The sequence below is a fragment of the Convolutriloba macropyga genome, chromosome 5 (assembly GCF_964194025.1).
Source record: "Convolutriloba macropyga chromosome 5, txConMacr16.3, whole genome shotgun sequence".
In the NCBI taxonomy this organism is placed as follows: Eukaryota; Metazoa; Xenacoelomorpha; order Acoela; family Convolutidae; genus Convolutriloba; species Convolutriloba macropyga.
In genome coordinates this window covers 68,932,467-68,957,311 of record NC_134472.1, presented here as the reverse complement: position 1 = coordinate 68,957,311, position 24,845 = coordinate 68,932,467, and the positions used below count along the sequence as shown (strand labels likewise).

The following is a 24,845-nucleotide window of genomic DNA, read 5'->3' as shown; positions in this document are numbered from 1 at the left end:
GAACTGGAAATTACTTAGGCCTAGCTTGTATCTTTATTCGCTAATAAGTATTTTCAGCATAGAGCAAATTGCGGAGGTTTATAAAGCCTGGAATGACTATCTGGCTGCAAAGCAAAATATATTGATTGATCATTTACTGCTCAAGGCTGTAGCTCTCCTTGAATATAAATGCCCGTTTTCGGACAGTGAATTGTGATTTTTGAAGAGGAAAAAGAAATGTGAGCGAATATACCGAAATACCAGAAATGTTGGTTTGGAAGTTGATATTGGTTTGAATTATCATTTTAATCCTTCGATACCACTCCCTATGTGTGCTATGTACATATATATATATATATATATATATATATATATATATAAATAAATATATATATATATATATATATATATATATATATATATATATATATACGTGCTTTCCTATCCTCTTGTTAGTTATTTTTGTGACTAGGCCGTCTTTACACTGTCTGGACGGGAAGAGCTTGGAAGGCATCTTCCTGCTAAGTGCTACTCATCATCCCCTATTTTGCTACCTACATCAATCGTTGCCGGATGGTGTTGACGGCCTTTCGCATTTGCAAGTCTGCTATTTTAAACTTTCTTCTCAGAAAATTTTAGATTTTAACTTTGAGTTGGTGGAAACAGTCTTCAACTGCAGTGAAACAGACTGAATGACGCCGAAATGTTGTCATGGCTAAGGGACCAATACACTTAAGCTGGCTGGTTTCACTGAATCAGATAATATGGTAATATACACGCGCTGTCATAACTATTTTTCTTAGGATTTGACGAAGATCTTAAGGCTTTTGGCAGTTTTCCATCTCTTTCTTCAGTTGAACTGCTCTGGTGCAAAGCTATTTTATCTCGCTCCAACGCTGCTTCTGTATATAAAGAAGCAGAAACACACGAAAAGTTTCTCATTTGAAAAATCTCAGACTTATGAAAAAGCTAATGGTGGACCCATGAAAAGATCTTAGCTGAACTTTCTTTGTTATGAAAAGACTGAAGCTCGAACCATTTAAAGATATTAGCTCGACTTTAACTAGAAAGCTTGACCGTGTAATTATAGTCAATATTTCTCCTACAAGATTTTTAAAGTCTTTTCATAAGTTGAGGCCTAGGCCTGTGTGATCAACAACACAGGAGCGAAGCGTTTCTTCAAAAGTCGCAAAGTGTTATCATGAGAGGAACAGGTATCAATTTGATTGCTTCAGAGTGGAATGGTCAACACTTCTATTGAACAAACTTGCCCGCTCAAAATTATAAAAAAGCAGGCTCCTAAATTTGAAGGGCCAATTTCGAGGAGAACTGGCAAGGAAAGTTTTCAAGCAATTTTTTGCCCACCTCAAAAGACTTGGGTGTCGTCCTAGATCAAAATATTGTATTCGGAAAACTTATTTTCTGCACGTTAAACAGTTTTTACCACAAACATTTGACAAGAGTTCTCCGCATCTGTTTTATCTGTTTGATTGACCTTGCAAAAATTCTTTAAGCTTGTGGATTACTTATCAAAATTATTCTGTGTCTATCAAAATCTCTGTAGCGTGCTATTTTCCAGCCCCACGTGGGCCAAACCTTCCGATTCCCATTTTTCTCTTCACACAGAGAAATGATATCCCCACCACCTTCACCTCCCCATGAAGGGCTTTGTGAAATTTGTATCCAGTAATGCAATTTCCAATTTGATGCCCATTGAGTACATGTAAAAAGGATTATGTCCACATTGCGTGTGTTGGCATCACGAGCAGTCCAAATATTAGTGAAGTAATATGTTTGGTCCTGCTGTTTGCCAAATTTTGCTGCTGAGCTGTTGTCTCTTGGCAGAGTTCTTGCACTTGAGCAAAACTACTCCTATCCTATCGAAATAACTACGATGAAAAAGTCCTTTCATAGATCAGAATAGGTGGTGCTCCTGATAACCAGAAATAATAGCACTTCGAGTTATCAAAGCGCATCAGGTACCTAAAAACAAAATACCAACAATTTCACTATAAACACAACACAACGAAGGCTAGAACCTTCTAAAGAAAAAAGAAGACCGGTACAAATACGGACACATCGGTAATATCGGGCGTAAAAAGACCTCATAAGCGCCCTCATATCTATGTGTGACGACTTAGCCAACATATCTCTGTCACAGAAACGGAATTTTACTGTGAAAAAAGGGCATTGAAATCTTTTACATTCATCAATATTCAAGAGCGGAATCACATCTTAGATCATTTCATAGTGTTTTTGAATTCGAAAAGGAGAAAATCGAGTTACCAGAATTTTTGCTTGAAAATGTTACCGTATCAAAACTCTCTCTGCGCAAGCCAGCTCGTACATAGCTGAAAAAGATTTAGCATTTCTGAAAACAATTAAAAGCGAACGTTAAATTGCTTCCTACATAATTCACATTTTTCGAGAAACAAGACAACAGAACTAAAAGCTTCATTGCAAATCAACGAGATAGATATTCGAATATGTGTCGAATCATTGATTAGAGATAAAAGTGAGGATAATTTTTAAAGTTGCAGCTCTGGTTTTAAGCTTCACTGTGCACCACCGCTCAATAAAAGTGGCGGTTGAAATTATTTATTTTACAGATGAAATCATCAGTTGGGAAATTTTGAAAATCAATGGACAGAGCCCTTGGAATACTGTTGCGCAGTCTTGAAAAATCCGGCCACTACTTTTTCTAATCACCGTGTACAAAGTGCACGGAGGAAGTGCCGAGTTGTTATTGATAATTTAACTAGTTTTCTAGAAGATGAAATTATAGTTCTATAAAATTATTCTCTTAGGCAAATTCAGCATTTACGTGAAAGTCAACAATAATGCTTCATGTCTCTTGATTCTTTTCATGGAAGAATTTTGTGTGACCCATAAATAGCAAAACTCACAAACCCGGTGGCCTTCCGGATCATGGTTTATCATCCGGTGAATTTCGTGCTAATGTAAAAGCGAATTTTTTTCGGACTAAATCGGATCATTTCTTAGTTTGTTTTCTGAAAATTTATTAGAAGCTTAGCAAACTCAAGCAACAAAATTTTTATCGGACTGGAAATTACTTAGGCCCGATTTGTATCTTTATTCGCTAAAAAGTAGCTTAAGCATTTTTACTTTAATCCTTCGATACCAGTTTCCTATGTGTGCTATAAATATATATATATATATATATATATATATATATATATGCATATATATATATATATATATATATATATATATATATATATAAATATGTGTGTGTGCTTTCCTCTCCACTTGTTAGTTGTTTTTGTGACTGGGCCGTCTTTACAGTGCCTGGAGGGGAACAGCTTGGAGTGCAGCATCCGGCTAACTGCTACTCATCATCTTCTATTTTCCGACATACATCCATCGTTGCCGGATGGTTTTCAAGGCCCTTCGCATTGGCTGCCATAACTGTTTATCTTAGGATTTGACGAAGATCTTAAGGATTTTGGCAGTTTTCCACTGTTTCTTCAATTAGACTGCTCTGGTGCAAAGCTATTTAGTCTTGCTCTAATGCTGCTTCTGTATGTTCAGAAGCCAAAAAAATGAAAAGTTTCGAATTTTAAAATTATCAGACTTATGAAAAGACTTATGGTGGACCCATGAAAAGGCCTTAGCTGGATTTTCTTTGTTATGAAAATACTTGAGCTCGAACCATTAAAAGATATTAGCTCGACTTTAACTAGGAAGCTCGACCGTGTAATTACAGTCAATATTTCCCCTACTAGACTTTTAAAGTCTTTTCATAAGTTGAGGCCTAGGCCAATGTGGTCAACAACACAGGAACGAAGTTTTTCTTCAAAAGGTGCAAAAGATTATCAAGGAACACGTATCATTTGGATTGCTGCAAAGTGGTTTGGTCCACACACATTTGAAGGGCCACTTTGGAGAAAAACTGGGAAGGAAAGTACACTAGCAGTTTTTCGCCGACCTCAAAAGACTTGTGCGTTGTCCTAGATCGAAATCTGATCTGTACAAAAATCTGTTAATAAAGAAAAAACAAGGCCTCGATAGCATTTTATCAAAAAGATCAGATAACTTATAGCCCCGTAACATGGTAGATATTTAAAAAGGGGAATGCAAATTTGTGGGGTTTTGGGTTACAATGGGAAAGACATCGATATTCTTACACCGGTTATGTAGCTCCAATATTAACGTATGCCTCGAAAACTATGGTGGAACACGTTAGTTTAAAAAAGTGAATTGTGAGCAGAAGATGGCCAAAAATTGGATCATGAATAGCACTGAGCCGTATAAGGCGCGAAAGGCCAAATCCTGTATATTAAACTCCTTAGTTCTAAATTTGGAGGAAAAAATTCATGTTTATTGGGCCTCTCGAGGCGCATGTTTAGGAGCCGCATTGAGCAGCGTGGTTAAGCGAACATATCGAGAGATCAATGAACAATAAGGCTCAAAGTATATGGATGAGAACCGAATCAGTGATAAAAGACTGTTAGTCAGGTGCAGTTACCACGAGGCTAAGAGGGCTTAAAAGGGTTTGCCAGGAGGCAGGATTTACCGTCTCTGGTTCTACGTGTTTTTAGTTGCTCCCGATCTAAGTTTGAAGTTTTTATTGTAAACGTGTGTTTTTCTGCAAAGTTTTAGCGGTACAAATTCTGCGCTATTCTAGAACACTATTAGCTTTCAACTAATTTTTTCGGTCTTTAATTTTTGAATTTGCGTAACCTCAAGTGCTCTCAATCTGAAGTTTGAATTGATACGTTAAAAGCGATTGCGAGAAACATTAGTATGTAGTTGCTATAGCGCAGTTGGTAAGATGGTTGACTGTTAACCTGAGGGGCGTGGATGCAAATTTGTGTCGGGTTCTATAAAATTCTTCTCTTAGGCAAATTCAGCATTTACGTGAAAGTCAACAATAATGCTTCATGTCTCTTGATTCTTTTCATGGAAGAATTTTGTGTGACCCATAAATAGCAAAACTCACAAACCCGGTGGCCTTCCGGATCATGGTTAATCATCCGGTGAATTTCGTGCTAATGTAAAAGCGAATTTTTTTCGGACTAAATCGGATCATTTCTTAGTTTGTTTTCTGAAAATTTATTAGAAGCTTAGCAAACTCAAGCAACAAAATTTTTATCGGACTGGAAATTACTTAGGCCCGATTTGTATCTTTATTCGCTAAAAAGTAGCTTAAGCATTTTTACTTTAATCCTTCGATACCAGTTTCCTATGTGTGCTATATATATATATATATATATATATATATATATATATGCATATATATATATATATATATATATATATATATATATATATATGTGTGTGTGCTTTCCTCTCCACTTGTTAGTTGTTTTTGTGACTGGGCCGTCTTTACAGTGTCTGGAGGGGAACAGCTTGGAGTGCAGCATCCGGCTAAGTGCTACTCATCATCTTCTATTTTCCGACCTACATCCATCGTTGCCGGATGGTTTTCAAGGCCCTTCGCATTGGCTGCCATAACTATTTATCTTAGGATTTGACGAACATCTTAAGGCTTTTGGCAGTTTTCCACTGTTTCTTCAATTAGACTGCTCTGGTGCAAAGCTATTTAGTCTTGCCCTAATGCTGCTTCTGTATGTACAGAAGCCAAAAAAATGAAAAGTTTCGAATTTTAAAATTATCAGACTTAAGAAAAGACTTATGGTGAACCCATGAAAAGACCTTAGCTGGATTTTCTTCGTTATGAAAATACTTGAGCTCGAACCATTAAAAGATATTAGCTCGACTTTAACTAGGAAGCTCGACCGTGTAATTATAGTCAATATTTCCCCTACTAGACTTTTAAAGTCTTTTCATAAGTTGAGGCCTAGGCCTGTGTGATCAACAACACAGGAACATGTATCATTTGGATTGCTGCAAAGTGGGTTGGTCCACACGCATTTGAAGGGCCACTTTGGAGAAAAACTGGGAAGGAAAGTACACTAGCAGTTTTTCGCCGACCTCAAAAGACTTGTGCGTCGTCCTAGATCGAAATCTGATCTGTTCAAAAATCTGTTAATAAAGAAAAAACAAGGCCTCGATAGCATATTATCAAAAAGATCAGATAACTTATAGCCCCGTAACATGGTAGGTATTTAAAAAGGGGAATGCAAATTTGTGGGGTTTTGGGTTACAATGGGAAAGACATCGATATTCTTACACCGGTTATGTAGCTCCAATATTAACTTATGCCTCGAAACCTATGGTGGAACACGTTAGTTTAAAAAAGTGAATTGTGAGCAGAAGATGGCCAAAAATTGGATCATGAATAGCACTGAGCCGTATAAGGCGCGAAAGGCCAAATCCTGTATATTAAACGCCTTAGTTCTAAATTTGGAGGAAAAAATTCATGTTTATTGGGCCTCTCGAGGCGCATGTTTAGGAGCCGCATTGAGCAGCGTGGTTAAGCGAACATATCGAGAGATCAATGAACAATAAGTCTCAAAGTATATGGATGAGAACCGAACCAGTGATAAAAGACTGTTAGTCAGGTGCAGTTACCACGAGGCTAAGAGGGCTTAAAAGGGTTTGCCAGGAGGCAGGATTTACTGTCTATGGTTCTACGTGTTTTTAGTTGCTCCCGATCTAAGTTTGAAGTTTTTATTGTAAACATGTGCTTTTCTGCAAAATTTTAGCGGTACAAATTCTGCGCTATTCTAGAACACTATTAGCTTTCAACTAATTTTTTCTTTTAAGTCTTTAATTTTTGAATTTGCGTAACCTCAAGTGCTCTCAATCTGAAGTGTGAATTGATACGATAAAAGCGATTGCGAGAAACATTAGTATGTAGTTGCTATAGCGCAGTTGGTAAGATGGTTGACTGTTAACCTGAGGGGCGTGGGTGCGAATCCGTGTCGGGTTCTTTTCTTTCTGTAGGCATAAAAATTTCTAATCAACATCTTTCCGGCTGTTCTTCGAGCGCAATTTTTGCGACGCTGAGTCGATTTATGTTCCTGTATGTGTTGCAAAGATGAATGCTCATCCTATATTTTAAACGCGTGGGCTCTAAATTTGGAGAGAAAAAATGCATGTTTAACGGGCCTCTCGAAGCGCATGCTTCAGAGCCGCATTGAGCAGCATGGTTAAGCGAACATATCAAGAGTTCAATGAACTAAAAGGCTCAATGTATATGGGTGAGAACCGAACCTGGGATAAAAGACTGATAGTCAGGTGCAGTTACCACGAGGCTAAGAGGGCTTGAAAGTTTGATCGCCAAGAGGGAGGATTTATGTGCTGGGTGTTACGTGTTTTTTGATTGCTCCAAGAGTCTAAAAGTCTTTGGTAGTATGCTTGCCAAGAGGAAGGATTTACTGTCCTGAGTACTACGTGTTTCATAATTGCTAATAATTTATGTTTGAAGTTCCTATTGTAAGTGTGTGTTTTTTGCTGTTGTAGCCGTACGGATTCTGCAATACTCTAGACCACACTTGGCTTTCAACTAAGTTTTTCATGCGTATCTTTTTGACGTATGCGTAATCTCAGAAGCTCTTAATCTGAAATATGTTAATTGGTAAGATAAGAGCGATTGTGAGAGACGGTGGTTTGTAGTGGTTAAAGTGCAGATTGTAAGTTGAACGACTGCTAATCTGAAGCTTGATGTGTTCTTCAGTTACTATTATCCGTAAAAGTGCCATGAAACTAAGTTTTAATTAGTTTAATTGTTTTGTCTCATATTCCTTTTCATAGTAAATATCAGTCGCAATTGAGTTCAATGGTCAACAGCCCTCCTAACGTAACATATTTTAAGGGTCCTTAATCCGGGAACCTAGCGTAATAAATGCGTTTTGAGACACGATTTACCATCCTTTTTAAGCTCATAATTTGCGCTGATTAAGCTTGCGGTATAGTAAAAACAGACAAATCACCATTGCCATTATCTGGAAGTTTGCTGTAAAAAGAGCAAAAGACAAGAGCAATACACATAGGTAGTCTAAGTTGGACACCTATGTCTGTTAAACGAGGGGCATGGGTTCTAGCCCGATTTGGTGCGAAACAGAAACATTTACTACTTTTGAAACTTTTATTCGAGTAAATGATTTTTTGGTTATGGTTCTGCGGGCTTGCTAGTAAAATCTGTAAACATTTAAATGTATCTACAGGAACATTGCCTTCATTTTTCGACATCGTTTTTAATTGCAGTTTGCAAACTCATATTATTGCAGTTTGCAAACTGCAAACTCTTATGTTCCTGTGTGTGTTAGAAAGAAAAATGCTAATCCTTCCTATATATTAAGCGCTCGAGCTCTAAATTTGAAGAAAATTTTGCGTGTTTATAGGGCCTCTCGAAGCGCATGTTCAAGAGCTGCATTGAGCAGCATGATTAAGCAAACATATCGAGAGATTTCAATGAACTAAAAGGCTCAAATTATATGGGTGAGAACCGAACCTGGAACAAAAGACTGTTAGTCAGGTGCAGTTACCACGAGGCTAAGAGGGCTTGAAAGTTTGATCGCCAAGAGGGAGGATTTATGTGCTGGGTGTTACGTGTTTTTTGATTGCTCCGGAACTGTTAGTCAGGTGCAGTTACCACGAGACTAAGAGGGCTTGACAGTATGCTCGCCAGGAGGGAGGAATTACTGTCCTGGGTGCTACGTGTTTTTTTGCTCCCAAATTGTTTTTGATTTTCATATTGTAAATGTTTTTTTTCTGAAGAGTTTTAGCCGTACAAATTCTGCGCTTCTCTAGAACACTCTTAGCTTTCAACTAATTTTTCACGCTATACTTTTTGGTTTTTGCCTGATCTAAAATGCTCTCAATCTGAAACGTTAATTGATACGATAAAAGCGACTGTGAGAAACAATAGTATGCAGTTGCTATTGCGCAGTTGGGAAGATGGATGACTGTTGATCTGAGGGTCGAGGGCTCGACTCCGTGTCGGTTTGCTTTTTTTGTAGGCATAAGAATTTCTAATCAACATCTTTCAAGCTGTTCATCGAGAGCAGTTCTTGCGCTGCTGAGTCGACTTATGTTTGTGTGTGTGTGTGTTGTAAAGAAAAATGGTAAACGTATATATTAAGCGCGTGCGCTCTAAAATTGGAAAAAAATGCATGTTTATAGGGCCTCTGGAAGCGCATGTTTAAAAGCCGTATTGCGCAGCATGGATAAGCGAACATATCAAGAGCTCAATGAACTAAAAGGCTCAATGTATATGGGTGAGAAACGAACCAGGGATAGAAGACTGATAGTCAAGTGCGGTAACGGCTAAAACGAGGCTAAAAGGGCTTGAAAGTATGCTCGCCAAGTGTGAGGGTTTACTGTCTTTGGTCCTACGTGTTTTTTTATTTGCTCCCAAAATAAGTTTGAATTTTTTATTGTAAACGTGTTTTTTTCTGAATAATTTTAGCCGTACAGATTCTGCGCTATTCTAGAATAGTCTTAAATTTCAACTAAATTTTTCACGCTTTTCTTTTTGATTTTTGCGTGATCTCTAATGTTCCCAATCTGAAATGTTAATTGATACGATAAAAGCGATTGTGAGAAAGAGCGCTATGTAGTTGTTGTAGAGCAGTTGGTTAGATGGATGAGTGCTAATCTGAGGGTTGAGGGTTCGAAACCGTGTCGGGTGCCCTTCTTTTTATAGACAAGAAAATTTCTAATCAAAATCATTCCGGCTGTTGTTCGAGAGCACTTGTTGCGACGCTGAATCTTTTGATGTTCCCGTGTCTATTAGAATGAAAATTGATAATCCTATATATTAAACGCGTGGGCTCTAAATTTGGACAGAATTTCTGCGTGTTAAAGGGGCCTCTCGAAGCGCATGCTTAAGAGCTGCATTGAGCAGCATGATTAAGCAAACATATCGAGAGATTTCAATGAACTAAAAGGCTCAAAGTATATGGGTGAGAACCGAACCTGGGACAAAAGACTGTTAGTCAAGTGCAGTTACCACGAGGCTAAGAGGGCTTGAAAGTTTGATCGCCAAGAGGGAGGATTTATGTGCTGGGTGTTACGTGTTTTTTGATTGCTCCGGAACTGTTAGTCAGGTGCAGTTACCACGAGGCTAAGAGGGCTTGAAAGTTTGATCGCCAAGAGGGAGGATTTATGTGCTGGGTGTTACGTGTTTTTTGATTGCTCCAAGAGTCTAAAAGTGTTTGGTAGTATGCTTGCCAAGAGGAAGGATTTACTGTCCTGAGTACTACGTGTTTCATAATTGCTAATAATTTATGTTTGAAGTTCCTATTGTAAGTGTGTGTTTTTTGCTGTTGTAGCCGTACGGATTCTGCAATACTCTAGACCACACTTGGCTTTCAACTAAGTTTTTCATGCGTATCTTTTTGACGTATGCGTAATCTCAGAAGCTCTTAATCTGAAATATGTTAATTGGTAAGATAAGAGCGATTGTGAGAGACGGTGGTTTGTAGTGGTTATAGTGCAGATTGTAAGTTGAACGACTGCTAATCTGAAGCTTGATGTGTTCTTCAGTTACTATTATCCGTAAAAGTGCCATGAAACTAAGTTTTAATTAGTTTAATTGTTTTGTCTCATATTCCTTTATAGTAAATATCAGTCGCAATTGAGTTCAATGGTCAACAGCCCTCCTAACGTAACATATTTTAAGGGTCCTTAATCCTGGAACCTAGCGTAATAAATGCGTTTTGAGACACGATTTACCATCCGTTTTAAGCTCATAATTTGCGCTGATTAAGCTTGCGGTATAGTAAAAACAGACAAATCACCATTGCCATTATCTAGAAGTTTGCTGTAAAAAGAGCAAAAGACAAGAGCAATACACATAGGTAGTCTAAGTTGGACACCTATGTCTGTTAAACGAGGGGCATGGGTTCTAGCCCGAGTTGGTGCGAAACGGAAACATTTACTACTTTTGAAACTTTTATTCGAGTAAATGATTTTTTGGTTATGGTTCTGCGGGCTTGCTAGTAAAATCTGTAAACATTTAAATGTATCTACAGGAACATTGCCTTCATTTTTCGACATCGTTTTTAATTGCAGTTTGCAAACTCATATTATTGCAGTTTGCAAACTGCAAACTCTTATGTTCCTGTGTGTGTTAGAAAGAAAAATGCTAATCCTTCCTATATATGGGTGAGAACCGAACCTGGGACAAAAGACTGTTAGTCAGGTGCAGTTACCACGAGGCTAAGAGGGCTTGAAAGTTTGATCGCCAAGAGGGAGTATTTATGTGCTGGGTGTTACGTGTTTTTTGATTGCTCCGGAACTGATAGTCAGGTGCAGTTACCACGAGGCTAAGAGAGCTTGACAGTATGCTTGCCAGGAGGGAGGAATTACTGTCCTGGGTGCTACGTATTTTTGCTCCCGAATTATTTTTGATTTTCGTATTGTAAATGTTTTTTTTCTGAAGAGTTTTAGCCGTACAAATTCTGCGCTTCTCTAGAACACTCTTAGCTTTCAACTAATTTTTCACGCTATACTTTTTGGTTTTTGCCTGATCTAAAATGCTCTCAATCTGAAATGTTAATTGATACGATAAAAGCGATTGTGAGAAACAATAGTATGCAGTTGCTATGGCGCAGTTGGGAAGATGGATGACTGTTGATCTGAGGGTCGAGGGTTCGACTCCGTGTCGGTTTGCTTTTTTTGTAGGCATAAAAATTTCTAATCAACATCTTTCAAGCTGTTCATCGAGAGCAGTTCTTGCGCTGCTGAGTCGACTTATGTTCCTGTATGTGTTGCAAAGATGAATGCTTATCCTATATTTTAAACGCGTGGGCTCTAAATTTGGAGAGAAAAAATGCATGTTTAATGGGCTTCTCGAAGCGCATGCTTCAGAGCCGCCTTGAGCAGCATGGTTAAGCGAACATATCAAGAGTTCAATGAACTAAAAGGCTCAATGTATATGGGTGAGAACCGAACCTGGGATAAAAGACTGATAGTCAGGTGCAGTTACCACGAGGCTAAGAGGGCTTGAATGTTTGATCGCCAAGAGGGAGGATTTATGTGCTGGGTGTTACGTGTTTTTTGATTGCTCCAAGAGTCTAAAAGTGTTTGGTAGTATGCTTGCCAAGAGGAAGGATTTACTGTCCTGAGTACTACGTGTTTCATAATTGCTAATAATTTATGTTTGAAGTTCCTATTGTAAGTGTGTGTTTTTTGCTGTTGTAGCCGTACGGATTCTGCAATACTCTAGATCACATTTGGCTTTCAACTAAGTTTTTCATGCGTATCTTTTTGACGTATGCGTAATCTCAGAAGCTCTTAATCTGAAATATGTTAATTGGTAAGATAAGAGCGATTGTGAGAGACGGTGGTTTGTAGTGGTTATAGTGCAGATTGTAAGTTGAACGACTGCTAATCTGAAGCTTGATGTGTTCTTCAGTTACTATTATCCGTAAAAGTGCCATGAAACTAAGTTTTAATTAGTTTAATTGTTTTGTCTCATATTCCTTTTTATAGTAAATATCAGTCGCAATTGAGTTCAATGGTCAACAGCCCTCCTAACGTAACATATTTTAAGGGTACTTAATCCGGGAACCTAGCGTAATAAATGCGTTTTGAGACACGATTTACCATCCTTTTTAAGCTCATAATTTGCGCTGATTAAGCTTGCGGTATAGTAAAAACAGACAAATCACCATTGCCATTATCTAGAAGTTTGCTGTAAAAAGAGCAAAAGACAAGAGCAATACACATAGGTAGTCTAAGTTGGACACCTATGTCTGTTAAACGAGGGGCTTGGGTTCTAGCCCGAGTTGGTGCGAAACAGTAACCTTTACCTCTTTTAAACCTTCTATTCGTGTAAGTGGTTTTCTGGTTATGGTTTTGCGGGCCTGCTAGTAAGAGATGATTCCCGTAACGCTCTACATGGAAATGCAAGTTTTGCTTAAACGATTTGATGAACGCATTAAGAATTGAATGCAACCAACTATTGTAATTTTTGTGATAAACGTCTTAAATAGTCTCCTTTTGCACCCAGGAGGCTAATTACCTTTGTTTCAGCTCGTGAATGTTGTTATTTGCTGAGTGATAAGAGGTCGGACATTGTTATGTTAGCCCCAATTACTGGGGATTTCAGATTCCGGCTGCAGAATTCTTTTCTAGGACAAAGACCTCGATATGAATGCTTCTAACTTATTGCGTGAGGCTTCTTCGCATCGGCTTGATTGACTCATTTAGCTTGTACTAAAACACTTATTTTCTGCACGTTAAACAGTTTTCACCTCAAACATTTGGCAAGTGTTCTCCGCATCTCTATTATCTGTTTGAATGACCCTGCAAAAGTTTTTTAAGCTCGTGGATTACTTATCAAGGTTATTCGGTGTCTATCAAAACCTCTGTAGCGTGCTATTTTTCAGCTCCTTGTGGGCCAAATCTTCCGATTCCTGTTTTTCTTTTCTCCCAGAGAAATGGCATTCCCACCACCGTCACCACCCCCTGGAGGGTTTTGTGAAAATTGTATCCAGCAATGCAATTCCCAAGTTGATGCCCATTGTGTAAATGTAAAAACGTTTTTGTCCACCTAATATATACGTCTTCTATAGTTGTTTTTACATCTTTTTAAAACTTTTTCATCTGTGCCCCTCATCTTAGTGGGTGCCTATTATTTGCATCCCCCCCAACGCACGTGCCATATTTTTTACATAATAATTTATTATGTAATGACACGTGCTCTGTAACCGGGGTGAATAACGAACGTACTGGGGGGAGGGTTCACAAATGGAATAGATCCTTATTAGTACCGCCAGCAATGCACTTAAAATTATTACTTAAAACTTGACGATTGTAACTTGCTTGCAACGCGAAAATTCGTTATTTTCTGTTTAGTAGTAGTAGTAGTAGTAATAGGCTTTTGGGGTTCCAGGGGCATCTTTCATCCCGACTGAGTGTTCATTTGTTTGTACAGTTCTGGCGGTATCTATTAATGAGTTTTCCGTAAGGGTTGCATGAGCCACACAGGCATAAGATTCTCTAAGTGCAAAATGTGTTCTCGTTGTAACATTCAACAAAATATTGCCAATAGATGTACGTCAGGGAACTCTTGAATACTGGCACGTCTGACGAAGTTCTCGTCAGATTTTCTTTTTCGGGTGCTGTTCACTGCTAGTTCTTTACGCTGACCATGTCTGGTTGAATCGTATTCATTTATGGTCAGAAGTGCTGAGAGTTTTATATCAACTCTGCCGTTAGGTATCATTTGCAGGTAAAATACATCATGTCATTCAATGTAAAGGGAAACTGGTAGGAGATTGCAGCGAAGTAGCCTTGCTGTGTAGTTGTCATTGTACCCGCAGAACCAAACTGTAGCGTGCTTTTGGATTTTTTCTAACTTTTTCAGAGAGCTGACGCTGGGATAATAAGCTTGAGAGCAGAAAGTGAGGATTGGCATGAATTAACCTGTGTACGCATGGGTTTTGAGCTGAGTGTTACAATGTGCCAAGACATTCCTTCTAATTATAAATAGGGCTCTTAGGGATTTGCTCGATCTAGTAGTACAGTTTTCAGTCCAGCTAAATGAGTTACTTACTAGGAGACCCAGATCCCTTTGTAAACAAGGTCTGGTAACTTCTTGGTTTTGTAGTGTAGCAGTCATTTCACCTTTGATTACAACCAGACTAAATTTTTTGGCATTTAATTTCATGTTGTTAAGAGTACACCACGATTCTAGTTTTTTCCTGCCTTCATCAACTTCTTCTTGATTTCTGAAGAGGATTTTGTTGTCATCTGCGTAGCCAAAACAATCTTGGAAAGAATCTGGTAAGTCGTTTATATAACTGAGAAAGAGTAGGGGACCGAGTATGGAGCCCTGAGGGACTCAACTCGTTACTCGGAGCGGCAACGACACTGTATTGTTTAGTTTGACAGATTGGACACGACCCGATAAATAGCTGTTGTTTAGTTTCAGAAATTTTCTACCTATACCGAAGTGTCTCACTTTTTTGATGAGAAGATTGTGAGGGACTGTGTCAAATGCCTTAGGGAAATCAAGATAGAGGACACTCAAGTTTTCCAATTCTTTGTCGTCGTTGTACTAATGAATTCTGTCATGGAAAAATAAAAGTTGTAATATAGTTGAGCGCTTTTTCGAAATCCGAATTGTTGAGCATGCGGAGAGGAATGTACAAAAGGAATAGATGTAATCAAACAGTATTCTTTCGAATACCTTGGATACGCAGCTTATGATGCTAATGGGTCTATAGCAGGACACATCTTTTTTGTTTCTATCTTTGAAAACTGGGCACACATGGCACAACTTCCATTGGAGTGGAAAACAACCTTTATTTACAATGGTTTGATACACATAATTGAGTGGTTTAGAGATGCCATCGGCGGCTCTTTTCAACATGATGTTCCCTATACCATCGGGTCCAGTAGATTTCCAGATGTTGATTTCTTGGAGCAATTAATTTACATTCGACTGGTCGATCCTGAACCAGGTGAGGGCATTTCGGCTGAAATCAACATCGTGTGTTGTGTATGTAGTGTTGAAAACGCTAGCGAAGAAGTTATTAAACATTTCAGCAAAGTCCAATTCCGATAGAGCTGTTCTTTCTTTATTATACACTTGGGTAGGAATTGCAGTGTTTTTGCGGATACAGGAAAGGTACTTTAGAAAATGGCTGAAATAGCGAGTCTCAAAGACCTTTGCTTCGTATAACTTAAGATCATCCTCTATTGGTTTGCTTATCTGTTTCTCCAGTTTCTTAATTTTGAGAGCTTGTGACACATTGAAGGTATTCTTTTTCTTCTTTTCCTTTGTCTTGAGAAGGTTTTGCAGGTGGAATGTTTTGCTGGTAATCCAGGGTGGCTGAGATATTCTGTGTTTGGTAACTTTCTTCAAATTTTCATCCATGATGCCATGGAACCATGAGTACCAAGTTTGAAGGAAAACATCAACATTGCTGTAGCAGTATGAATGGAACGAGTTTTCAAGAGTTACGGTGACGAAGGATTCCCAATTCGCTGATTTAAGGCTCTAAACTTGCGGGAGTTTTACAGTTACAGGGGTCCATCTATTGACGGTCAGTTGGATAGTGGTGATTTAGAAGTGTAGAAGTGTCCACTAGGTTCTGAAGAAGTGTCCACTAGGTTCTGAAGTTTGAGGTTCCTGATGCGTAGATGTTTTGAAGTGAAACCATCTGCAATCATTTTGCGTCTGAGGATGAGAGCCTCGTTCTCCTTTTTCATAACTTTTTTGCTCAGTTCGTGACTTATAAGGACAGAGTTTGGAATTCTAGAATAACCTTTCAGCTTGTGGGCTGATTTCACCATTACTTTTTTCTCGAGTTCGTTATCAATGTTGACTATGATGGTGCGGGGCCCTTTCTTCGGGTCTTTTTAACCAAGTCTGGTCAAGCTGGTTAACTTTGCTTCAACGCCTAGCTGGTCCATTATTTCGAGAACATTCTTCTTGCCATCCTGGAGCCAGTCTGTTGTATCATAAGGTGCTTCGGGCACGCCCTTGATTCTGATTTCCAATGACTGTTCGGTAGTATTATCAAAGGTCCTTCTGCCGGTGGTCGCAGCACCGACTTTGCTTGCGTAGCCGTTGCTGGGTGGTAATGACTCTGTCTTCAGTATCGTCGTTTCAGCTTTCATTTCATCAACCTTGATAGGAGATTGTTCCATGGTTTTCATGAAGTCAGACATCTTTGCTTCGAGAGTTTTGATATTTGCTGTCATTGCGCTGTTCTTTTCTGTGCAGCGAATGTTTCTAGTTTTTTTTTTGGTTTGCAGCCGTTGCAGACCATCAACAGATTTTTTTTAAGTTCCACCAGAATTTTAATTTGCGCGTCCTCAAATCCGGTGCAATCCTTTGTAAATTGCTTTGTGCAGCCACAAAAATAGCATTTGAATCCTTCATCAGGGGATGGTATTCTGCGCTCGCAGGACTTGCACTGGGTCATATCGGAAATGTAGCTTTGTGTTTAGGTGAGGTATTGCTGAGGGACAGAGTGTCTTGTTATCTCCCCTATGAAACCTTAAGGTATCTGCGGAGAGATACCAAGACAAATGAGCTGGGAAGGGATCAGGAGCAGTTTCAAGTAATTTAACTACTACAACTACTAGTGTCCTTACAAGGGTTGAAGTGTCCACAAATGCAGAGGGGTTGTTCACGTGAACGACAGGGAGAAACTGATTTAGGTCCTTCGTTGTCTTTGTCGACGTTGTAGGACTTGTTCAAGATCTCCTTGAATAGTTTCTTTAGGTTTTTGAGTCCGTCTGATGTTAATTGGATTCCGTTCTCAAGAATATGTATCGACAACAAGTATTTAGAAACTGATCTGCACTTCCACTGAGCGTTGCGACATGCCACAGAGAAGATCGTTGACTGATTAGACGCGTTGCGGCTTTTTATATCTTTATGGAATTCCAATCACGTAAACTTCCTCTGTACGATCGGACAGAATGTCGGCTAGTGTTTTCAGCTCGTTTGCAATCTCTTGAGCTGGTGTGCTGGAGACGTTACCACCACGAAGATAGCGGTCGTTCCCACCGATGAATAAAGTTACCGATTTGTACTGACCAGGTTTTGGAAGAAAATCGTACAAGTGTCTGATTTGTCCGCCTGGCAAAGTTAGCACATTCACAACTCCAAATGCGATAGTAGTGTTATTTCGCACACTGAGTCTGTGAATCAGAGATGAGAAGATGATCACTACTGGTCTCGCGGAAGATGTGAAATCTCATGAGTAGGAAAGTAATAGATATAGGGCCACAACAGCTGCCCTTTAACAGATGTTTATCTGAAAAACACTATTTTCTCGCACCAATTAAAAAATTGGTGCGAGAAATCTCCCTTGTGGGAGACGTCCCCCTCAACTCACCTTCACAAAGTGTTTGCGCAGATATTACTTTTCTTCGCTTTTTAATTGAAAGAAATATATTTCAGGAAATATGAGTCAGAATACGTATTATCACCAGAAGTTGGCTGAAAGGCTCATTCTTTTAACCAGCCATGGAAAGGGTTTACTGGCCAGAGTTTACCATCTAAGAAAGGTATTTTAAATTAGAAATTTTTTAAGCGTACAAATTAGTCATTAATGGATGTTTTTTCAGATGTTAAGCAGCTCTCGATCGCGTTTTGAGAAAAAATCGGGTGGCGAATCCACTCAACTCTCATTTCTTTTCGACTCAGCGTTTGATTCAGCTACAAAGAGTCTAGTGAGAAAATTTCCTTTCCCGCAATCAGTGGACACGAAAACGGTAAGCATCAATTTTGGGTTTCCCCATTATAGCAAGTTATTTTCTCTGAATGCAAAGAAGTCACAATGGTTAAAATGTTGGATCTATTCAACCACCATCTTAAATGCTCTTGTTTTGTTCGATTTTTGTTTGACCAATGAGTTTTCGTTACTGTTCGTTTTGAGAAACTTGTACAACAGCCAGATGGCATAAGTTGCTGGGCACTTCTTTTAGTGCCTTACTAGTTCTAATTAAGTGATTCACGAAGCTGCTAAGGAGATCAATTCATGGTTTGAACATTCCACCCCAGCAACCGCATACCCCGCTGATTCTGCTGTGACGCAAACATTAAAGACAACGGATACACCCTTCCCCCCTCCTACTTAAACCACAATTCTTGCCCTTTTGTCATCCAGAGACACCTCGCTTTTCGTTTGAAAGAAATTCGTTCAACGTTAGTTGGTAATGCTCACAATGGCTCGGCTATTTTTCCTGTTGTTAAATAATTTTAGGGTATTTACTTGTGCATTTAGTTGAGGGATGATCCGAAATGGAAGGTTTGATGAACTAAGGTTTCTATCTACCGATTGAATCCTCAGTTATATGTACATGGCTTCAACCTTCAATGCCTACTAAAACCCATATCTTGCTTAACGCAGTGGTCAACAAAACTTTCATCCATCATATCCATTGATTTGTATTTCATTAGAAATGGCTTCAAAAATCGATAATACCGAAATCCCCCTTTTTCGTCTCGTCACTCAATTGTTTCGGAAAACTTAATTTGCTTGAGAACATATTTTAAAACTGTTTCCTTCCTCACGTAAACAGTATTTTTCTTTTCATCAGCATGAACGAACTACCGCAGGTTTTCGCTCTGTCAATAGTTTAAGGAGCCCAATAACATACATTTTGTAAAAATCTGTCAAATTAAAGATTATATTATTTACCCGTATATATTACCCGTATTTTTGAACAGACTAAAACAATGGGCTGGTAAATTTTGAGGCGTATGATCAAATCAAACTATATGTCATGCTGTTGTATTCATTCTCTTGTACTCATTGCATCAACGAGCCTTCGCGTGACTGATATTTTCTTTTTGTAGAAAGACTGCCAGATCATTCGTGACAATAACAGGAAGATCTTGAGTGAGTTGCAACCCTTCCAGCAGACCTTCACCGATGTCCATACATTTGTGGTAAGGATCTATGAATCATCCCAGCTTGATTTATTTTATATTCCTTACTAAAAAGTTATGGCTATTCGAATTTGATTCCTGGTTTACATGCACTCGCTCTTATAGAAATTTTTTACGAAATGCTTAGGTCGTTAAAACAAAATATAGTCAATGTAGGTCATGGGGCGAGAACTACAGTGCAACAAAACGCATCAGAATTGCGGAAATTTGTTTGAACAGCTCAAATTCTGTATTGACTCTGGTCTCTAAGGGGGTTCCGGCTAATGAGCGCTTTGTATGGAAAAAAGAAATCCTTTTCCTGCTCTATAGTTTCAGGACTCGACAGTTTTGTAATGTTAATTTTTTTCTTTTTGTAGATGGATGCCTGTAATGCCTTGGAAACAGTGAGAACTTGGCTGGTCGTAAACTTCGTAAGTTTGTTTTCGACGCAATTTGCACCATTACAAAAATTTCCAATTTAATAATTCTTCGCTTGCATATTTTAATAAAAGACTATTTCTTTATTAGTTGTTTCTTCGTAATTCGAATAACTAGGGTAAGTAAGGATACTACTGACTTTTAACAGTTTGAGATGAATTGAATCATTGTATTGATAATTTGAACTAATATATTCAGTAATATTAATTCAGGTTTTAAGAAATAAATTACCGTATTACCATTCGTGTTAACGTTGTCCAGGAAAAAATGTTTGTCAAAAAATGAATTAGAGTGAAGATAAGAGTTTTTATGATCTATAAGAGCTACATTCCAAGTTTAAATCCGGCGTCCATGAACTTTCTCGATTTTGCTCCTAGGCTCTCTTCGACGTTGCCTGTTACTTCCTGGACCTGCTGGCCACTGTCTTCTCCTTACTGATGCTTCTCTGCAAAATTGACGAGCGCAAAGCAATCATGGCTCTGCACGGCTACCTGTACCGGTGCGACGGAGCCTCAGCTTGCGATGTCCGAGTTGAGACGTTCATCAATGACTTGGATCCCATTGCTAAGCTGCAGTCGACGTTGGTATCCCTAGAAAGCGTTTTGCATCATGGTCTCTTGAGTCCTCTGTGCACGCTCTTCAGCCGCAAGATGCGAGATCCCAAGAAGTACATGGACGAGTTCAATTTGATCATGCGACCTAATCAAATCGCTGACCCCTTTTCTGATATTGTTCTAGAGGACACGATCTTCTATTCTGTTAGTAGGATTGCTATTATTGATTACAGTGGAATGACTTAAGCAACAATTATGGCGGAATCTACTTAAATCGAATAGATTTCAAATGCTTTTTTCGAATTTGAACTTTGGCGTTCAAAGTTTACAATATGCGTGAAGGTAGGTTTTTTCTTCGCAGTACATCTTTTCGTAATAATATTTTCCGAGTAACACGGGTTATGTGAAATTATCGGTAAACAGAGAAATTAAATTGTCGGTAAACGAAATTTGATGAATTCTATGGTTAGAGTGGCGTGGTGTTTTGTCTTCTAAAACCGGAGTTCTCAGTGCTTGAATTCATTGGTTATTTAAAGTATCTGTAGTATCTCTAGATTTTGTTTTTTTCAGCCTGAAGCTTCCTATCTGTCAATGGAAACGATAGAGAAATGGATTATAATAATGGTAATCGTGTGTCCGCGACTGCTGGAGGATGAGTCTATTAGAGAACAATGGAGGACCCTAATGAGCAACCGGTATGCATTTCCTCTCTTCCGAGATGTGATCGAGAAACTACACGATCTGATGGGTCACGCGATCAGTGGAGTCAGCAATTTCTCCTCAAAAGACTTCAAGAAACAGCTGGAAAGAGACATTAGACATTCTCAAGATATCGCAGTAACCAAAGCGTGAGTTTTATTATTTGTTTTGTCAAATTGATTAAGACATCCTTCCTATATATTAAAGCGTGAATTCTGAAATGGGACAAAATTTTTGCATGTTTAAGAGGCCTCTCGAAGCGCATGTTCAAGAGCCGCAATGAGCGGCATGGTTAAGCGTTTATGTCGAGAGAGGTCAATGACCTAAAAGGCTCAGTAGTAGATGGGTGGGAACCGAAACCTGGACAAAAGACTGTTAGGGAGGATTTACTGTAATGGGCAGTATATGTTGTTTAATTGCTCTCGAACGAAGTTTAAAGCAATTAAATTAAACGTGTTTTTTTTTTGCAATAATTCTGCTGTACCGATTTTGATTTTATAGAACAATCTTAGTAAATTTTCTATGTAAAAAAAGGCTCTAAGTAAATTTTTCACGCGTTAATTCTTTGTTTTTGCGTGAGCACAGCTATAGCGGTAATAGCGCAGTTGGTATGATGGGGACTTCTAAGCTGAGGGCCGTGGGTTCCAACCCTTGTGGGGACCTTTTCATCTTTTAAATATCAACATCACCGCGTCTGGCATTGGAGAGAAATTCTTGCAACGTTAGTCAGTTTCTTTCTTTCTGTTGATCTCTATCGTTCTCTCTCTTTCTCATTCTTTGTTTAACTTTTTTTGTCTCTTCCTTTCCTTCCCTATTTTTTTCGTTATGTTCTCTCTGTTTCTTTTTCTCTTCTACTTCTATCTTTCATTTCTTTATTTCTTTTTTATTCTATAGCCCCTTTTCTGTGTTCTTTCTTTCTCTTTCTTCTCTCTATGTCTTTATATCTCACCTTCTTTTTTCTCTGTATTTCTCCACCCTCTTTCTTTATTTATCCCCTCTTACTTTCATTGTTTCTCTTATTATTTTCATCCCTATCCTCTTCTTATTTTCTCTCTCTCTCCCTCTTTCTTTTGTTCTTTTCTCTTTTGTATTTTGATTCTCTAACGTTTTTTCAGCCTTTCCTTCTCTGTTTTTCCAGCCTTTTCTCTTTGCTCATTTCTTCCTTCTCTTTTTCTGTTTCGTTGTTTCTCTCTCTTTTTCTTTCCTTCTCTCTCTGTATTTCTCAGTTTTTTCCTCTTTCTCTCTCTTTGTTTCTTTCTCTGCTTTCTTTCCTCTCTCTTTTGTACTTGCGCTCTCTCTGTACTCAATATATATATTTTCTTTGTTTTTTTTCACTGCTTTCTTTCTCTCTCTTTCTCTCTCTCTCTCTCTTTTGTACTTCTCTCTCTCTCCTCATTATTTATACTCTATCTCTCCCTCTATCTTTCTTCCTTTTTTATTTTCTGTTTCTCTTATTTCTTTCCTGCTCAATCTCTGTCTCTTTTGTTTTCTTACTTTTCTTTCTTTTTTTCTTTTTTTTGCTCTTTTACTTTCTGTCGTTTTGTTTCTCTTTCTTTCTCTCTCTCTCTTTCTTTCTTTCTCTCCCTCTTTCTCTGTGTGTCTCTCTCTCTCTCTCTCTCCCGGTCCCTCTCTCTCTCTCTCTTTCGCTATTTTGCTTTCTCTCTTTGTTTCTTTTCTCTTTCCTTCTCTCTTTCTCTCTCTCTCTCTCTCTCCTTCTCTATCTCTTTTATTCATTCTTTCTCTCTTTTTATCTTCGCTCTCTTTTTCTTTCCTTCTCTCTCTCTATGTCCGTCTCTTTTTCGTTCTCGCTTTCTCTGTTTCTTTTCTCTCTCCTTTCTCTCTCTCTCTCTCTCTCTCACTCTTTGCTGCGCTCTGTCTTTTTTTATATTTCTCTTTCGTTCTTTTTTTGTTCTCACTCTCTATGTCTGGCTCTTTTTTGTTCTTTTTTTCTCTCGCTCGCTATTTTGCTTTCTTTCTGAGTTTTTTTCTCTTTCCTTCTCTCTCTCGATACTTTGCTTTCTCTGTTTCTTGGTTTCTTTTCCCTTTCCTTCTCTCTCTCTCTCTCTCTCTCTCTCTCTCTCTCTCTCTCGCTTTGTGGCTCTCTTTTTTTGGTGGCTCTCTGTTTGTCTCTTTCTTTCTTTCTTTCTTTCTTTTTCTTTCTTTCTTTTTTCTTTCTTTCTGTCTTTCGTTCTTTCTTTCTTTCATTCTTTCTCTTTTTTTCATTCTTTCTTTTTTTCTTTCTTCCTTTCGTTCTTTTTTTTTCTTTCTTTCTTTTTCTCTTTTTCTTTCTTTCTTTGTTTCTTTCTTTCATTCTTTCTCTCTGTATTTCTTCTCTCTCTCTCTCTCTTTCTTTCCTTTTCGCACTCTATGTCTGTCTGTTTTTCGTTCTTTCTTTTTTCTCTAATTGGCGTTCTCTCTTTGTTTCTTTTCTCTCCTTTTTTCTTTCTTTCGTTCTTTCTTTTTCTTTCATTCTTTCTTTTTTCTTTCTTTCGTTCGTTCTCTCTTTCTTTCATTCTTTCTGTATTTCTTCTCTCTCTCTCTCTTTCTTTCTTTCCTTCTCATACTCTAGGTCTGTCTTTCGTTTTTTCTTTTTTTCCCTCGCTAACTGTCGTTCTCTGTGTTTCTTTTCTCTCCTCTCTCTCTCTCTTTCTATCTCGCTCTCTCTCTCTCTCTCTCTCTCTCTCTCTCTCTCTCTGTCTGTCTCTTTTTTTCTTTCCTTATTTTGTTTTTTTCTCTCTCTCGATCTTTCTTTCTTCTTGCTCTTTTTTTTTCTATTCTTCACACTCTTTCCTTCTCTCTGTCTCTTTTTTCTTTCTCTTTCTTTGTTTCTCTTTCGTAAATTTTACTCTATTTTATCTTTCTTTCATCCCTCTCCTCTTTTCTTATTTTCTCTCTCTCTCTTCCTCTTTCTTTTGTTCTTTTCTCTTTTTTATTTTGATTCTCTAACTTTTTTAACTTTTTCTTGTTTTTTTCCTTCTCTATTTCTCCAGCCTTTTCTCTTCATTTCTTCCTCTTTTTCTGTTTCTTTGTTTATCTTTCTTTCTCTGCTTTCTTTCCTTCTCTCTCTTTCGTACTTGCTCTCTCTATATATACTCAATATTTATACTATCTCTCTCTCTCTCTATCTCTATCGATCTCTCTCTCTCTCTCTCGCTCTTTGTTTTTCTGTTTTTTTCTCTTTCTCTTTGTTTCTTTCAGTGCTTTCTTTCTCTTTCTTCTCTCTTTCTTTCTTACTTGCTCTCCCTCTATACTCATTATTAATACTTGATAGCTCTCTCTATCTTTCTTTCTTCCTTTTTTTCTGTCTTTCTTATTTCTTTCCTTCTCACTATCTGTCTCTTTTCCTTTCTTACTCTTCTTTCTTTGTTTTACTCTTTTTTTCTTTCTCGCTATTTTAATTTCTCTCGTTTTGTTTCTCTTTCTTTCTCCTCTCTCTATCTCACTCTCTTTCCTGGTCTCTCTCTCTCTCTGTCTCTTTTCTTTCCCTCTTTCTTTCCTTCTTTCTTCTCTCTCGCTCTTTCTCTTTCCTCACTTTGTCTCGTGTTTGTTCTTTCTTTTTCTTTCTTCTACCTCTCTCTCTCTCTCTCTCTCTCTCTCTCTCTCGCTATTTTGCTTTCTCTCTTTGTTGCTTTTCTCTTTCCTTTCTCTCTCTCTCTCTCTCTCTCTCTCTCTTTCTCTCTCTTTCTCTATCTCTCTCTCTCTTCCCTGCTCTCTCTCTTTATTCTTTCTTTCTTTCTTCGCTCTCTTGTTCTTTCTTTCCTTCTCTCTCTATGTCTGTCTCTTTTTCGATCTTTGTTTTTTTCTTCTCTCTCTCTCTCGCTAATTTGCTTTCCCTCTTTCCCTGTTTCTTTTCTCTTTCCTCTCTCTATCTCTCTCTCTTTCTTTCCTGCGATCTCTCT

General features: G+C 38.3%; 1 protein-coding gene across 5 annotated transcripts in view; it reads left to right on the top strand.

Moving 5' to 3' along the window:
- LOC142339590 (membrane-associated protein Hem-like) overlaps nt 1–24,845 on the top strand; it is a 479,910-nt gene that overhangs the window by 373,834 nt on the left and 81,231 nt on the right. For 3 of the 5 annotated variants that reach the window (XM_075389735.1, XM_075389732.1, XM_075389736.1), the window contains exons 2-8: nt 17,781–17,889; nt 17,950–18,096; nt 18,609–18,632; nt 19,184–19,276; nt 19,633–19,686; nt 20,071–20,451; nt 20,818–21,095. In XM_075389735.1, the coding sequence (XP_075245850.1) occupies nt 17,788–17,889; nt 17,950–18,096; nt 18,609–18,632; nt 19,184–19,276; nt 19,633–19,686; nt 20,071–20,451; nt 20,818–21,095 (1,079 nt within the window). In that variant the 5' untranslated portion in view covers nt 17,781–17,787. The remainder of the gene's footprint in view (nt 1–17,780; nt 17,890–17,949; nt 18,097–18,608; nt 18,633–19,183; nt 19,277–19,632; nt 19,687–20,070; nt 20,452–20,817; nt 21,096–24,845) is intronic. The other 2 variants (XM_075389733.1, XM_075389734.1) reach the window with 2 other exon arrangements.